Source organism: Sinocyclocheilus anshuiensis, unplaced genomic scaffold, assembly GCF_001515605.1.
Source record: "Sinocyclocheilus anshuiensis isolate Anshui unplaced genomic scaffold, SAMN03320099.WGS_v1.1 scaffold1543, whole genome shotgun sequence".
Lineage (NCBI taxonomy): Eukaryota > Metazoa > Chordata > Actinopteri > Cypriniformes > Cyprinidae > Sinocyclocheilus > Sinocyclocheilus anshuiensis.
Window position 1 is genome coordinate 283,362 of NW_015551074.1, and position 3,573 is coordinate 286,934.

The 3,573-nt window shown below is 33.1% G+C and overlaps 1 protein-coding gene across 2 annotated transcripts in view; it reads right to left on the minus strand.

Annotated features, from left to right (window-relative positions):
• Nucleotides 1-3,573, minus strand: part of LOC107662190 (sodium-coupled neutral amino acid transporter 4-like) — a 30,608-nt gene that overhangs the window by 11,869 nt on the left and 15,166 nt on the right. For both annotated transcript variants that reach the window (XM_016452115.1, XM_016452116.1), the window contains exons 8-11: nt 2,754-2,836; nt 2,616-2,674; nt 492-737; nt 303-382 (exon numbers count right to left, since the gene is read on the minus strand). In XM_016452115.1, coding sequence (XP_016307601.1) covers nt 303-382; nt 492-737; nt 2,616-2,674; nt 2,754-2,836 — 468 coding nt within the window. The remainder of the gene's footprint in view (nt 1-302; nt 383-491; nt 738-2,615; nt 2,675-2,753; nt 2,837-3,573) is intronic.

Genomic DNA, 3,573 nt, shown 5'->3' on the forward strand with positions numbered 1-3,573 from the left:
ACACATTTCATTACACCAAATACACAAAATAATGTTATTTTTAGCAGCATCATATGACCCCTTTAAATTTAAATTTTATAATATAATATAATATAATATATAATATAATATAATATAATGCCAAATTTCTAAATCTCACCGTGTTTTTGTTACTGGACCTGATGCTATTTAAAAATAATAACAATAATAATAAAAAAGTAATAATAATTAAAAAAAACAAACTTAAAACAGTATAGATGTGACTATACTGATGCTTTCTTCAAATTTTTTTTTTTTTTGCATATGTACAAAGTTTTTCTCACTCTTTGAGTTCACTGTAGATGGGCAGAACTTCAGGATGACACACGAAAGCAAAGGCGAGGATGGGAACGGTGTACACGGTCTGAAAGACAAACACAACAAACGCTGTGAGGCTCGTTCCACACGCACACTTTACAGTACGGATCTTCTCGTCTGACAGGATTAATGACATATTTGTCTCATATCGTCACCTGTGAGTTGAACACAAAGTATTTGGGTGTGCACATGTCCTCAGGGTGAGGTGTGAACTGGACGGCGCTGTGCACCGGCGCGTGAGGATCCAGCTGAGGTCCGTTCGCTGCTGATATAGAGGCCAGCGCTGAGGCGTTCTGCAGCGCGTACAGACCCAGAGCGTCCGAGCCGTTCATGCTCATGTTGGACTCGTGCTGGTAGAAGAACGGCAGAGGACAGGGCAGGATCGTCTTCTTATAGATCAGCTGAGAAATCAAACCAGTGCACAACAGTGTCATGAAACCATGCATAAGAAATATTTCAACCAAAAGAGAAAGTCCTGTCATTGTTTACATCAGCCTCGTGTCATTTCAAGCATCAAAAACGGCGAATGTGAGCCTGGAGCCCAAAAGCAGTCTTAAGTCGCTGGGGTATATTTGTAGCAATAGCCAACAATACATTGTATGGGTCAAAATTATCCATTTTTCTTTTATGCCAAAAATCATTAGGATATTAAGTAAAGATCATGTTCCATGAAGATATTTTGTAAATTTCCTACCGTAAATATATCAAAACTTAATTTTTGATTAGTAATATGCATTGCTAAGAACTTCATTTGGACAACTTTAAAGATGATTTTCTCAATATTTAGATTTTTTTGCACCCTCAGATTCCAGATTTTCAAATAGTTGTATCTCAGCCAAATATTGTCCTATCATAACAAACCATACATCAATGGAGAGCTTATTTATTCAGCTTTCATATGATGTATACATCTCAATTAAAAAAAATTGACCCTTATGACTGGTTTTGTGGTCCAGGGTCACAAATAAAAAAAGAAAAACAGTATTAAAGCAATAAAATATTTTTAAACCTTTGTTCAAATTGTTATATTTGTCTTCGGAAATGCAAATAAAACACAAAAAGTGCCATAAAAGTAGTCCATACAACTTTCTACATCTCCTGAAGCATAATAATGGATTTATGATGTTGGATATTTCTAGAAAACATGAAAACATGAAAAATCTGCTTAAATTGCGACTAGTTTTGTGGTCCAGAGGATGAAAGTGAATCAGGGTTATTATGAAGGTTATTTACTGAAACTAAAACCATAAAAAAAATGTTACTTGAAGTGAAATAAAAAATATAATAAATTAAAACAAAATATAAAAAAAGCATTTTTTAAAATAAGTTTAGTTTAGCTTGATGTGCTAAATAACTAAAACTAGAATAACAATTAATAAAAACTATATAGACTTATTTTAGAAAAAAACGATTATTGAAAATTATTATTAATTGATTATTAAAATGTTAACTAAAATCAGTTATTAAAGGCTCTGAACAGGGTTATTATAGTTAACGAAAACTAAAAGCATAACATTTTCGTTACATAAAATAAATGTCAAATAAAATACAATTTTTTTAAAATTAATTTAGTTAAACTATGTATTAAAATAACTAAAACTATAATAAAAAGTAATAAAAACTAGATGTTTTTTTTAAAACTACTAAAAATGACAAACTAAAATGTTAACTAAAATTAAAATAAAAACGAATTCAAAATAACACTAGCTTCTCTAATCTTTTTGTATTCTATTTGTTTCCTTTTTATTTATTATACAATTAACAAAAGCAAAAAGGGCCTCTAACACTAGCTTGCTCTATTCTTTTTCTATTCTATCGGTTTTCTTTTTATTTATTATATGATAAAAAAAAAAAACTAGCTACGTGTACTACATTAACCTAACTGAGACTTGTTATAGCACTTGCATATCATTGCTCTTTTGTTGATTTTGATTACTTCCATTGCCCTCATTTGTATTATATGATAAAAAAAAAAAAACCTTGCTACATGTACTGCATTAAGCTAACTGAGACTTATAGCACTTGCATATCATTGATTTTGATTGCTTCTATTGTCCTCATTTGTAAGTTGCTTTGGATAAATGTCTAAATGTAAATGTAAAATATTAATAAAAACTATAATGGTATCTCAATGATACTAGCTGAACACTGGTTTGGAACAGCATGAGGGCAAGTAAATTATTTTTACTGAACTATTCTTACTGACACATGAATGTTGTAACATCATATAAACCACACTGGCATGTGAGCGGATAGGAGAACAGCGTCAGTAAACGTACCACTCCCAGGAAGAACACCATGCACGAGAGAGAGAAGCCGCTAGTGTACCCCAGATACCCTGATGTGAGAGACGAGAACGAGAGTTACACACACACTTCACAAACTCAACCTCCCTGACACTTAGAGCAAAGTCTTACCCAGGTTTTTCAGCAGAGACAGCGGGAGAATGATGCCGATGGACACCAACACCACCGCGTAATTCCCGTTCAGATACCATTCACTGCACAGAGAACAAGAACGGGGCGTTTCATCATGCTCCCATCCAATCCCACAATACCTCGAAACATGTTGCGGTGTGATTACGACTGAATTAGAATATACAATACAGACGGTTTCAAAGTAGCTGCACAGAAATAAAACTATTTCAGCAGACAGCTCTACAGTAGGCTTGCTGCGATAGACGGTGTTTTCGGTTATACTGGTGTTAAGCCGCAACACCAGTTACGTCGTTTGCCTACCGCGGCACTGTCGTTTTGATTTTTTTTATAGTAACAAAAATCATTTAGCCTAGTTCAGTTAGAGGACAGATACTTTTAAAAACTAAACGCTCAATGCAGCGTGCCGAACCGTGCTTAATTCATATGCACTAAGTTTGAGATATATGGATGCGTTCATATTTTTGTTGACATTTTATGTCATTTTTCTCCATACCGTGCAGTAGGGCTGCACAATTAATCAAATTTCTAATCGCAATTACAGTTATGGATACCACGATTATGTAATCGTTCAAAGCGGCAATTAATCGTTCAAAGTCCACTTATGTTATTCTGCATGCTTAAGATGCTTTTTTTCTTTCTACATGTTATCTTAAGGGTTTTTTCATTGTTTAATTTTATTTTTAAGTATGACATTATAATACCATTCATATTTGTACTTTTTTTATAATTTAAAGAAGAAACCAATCCGATGTATATTTGACATTTGAGGCTTAATACTATAGAAAAGCACTAAAGGTTT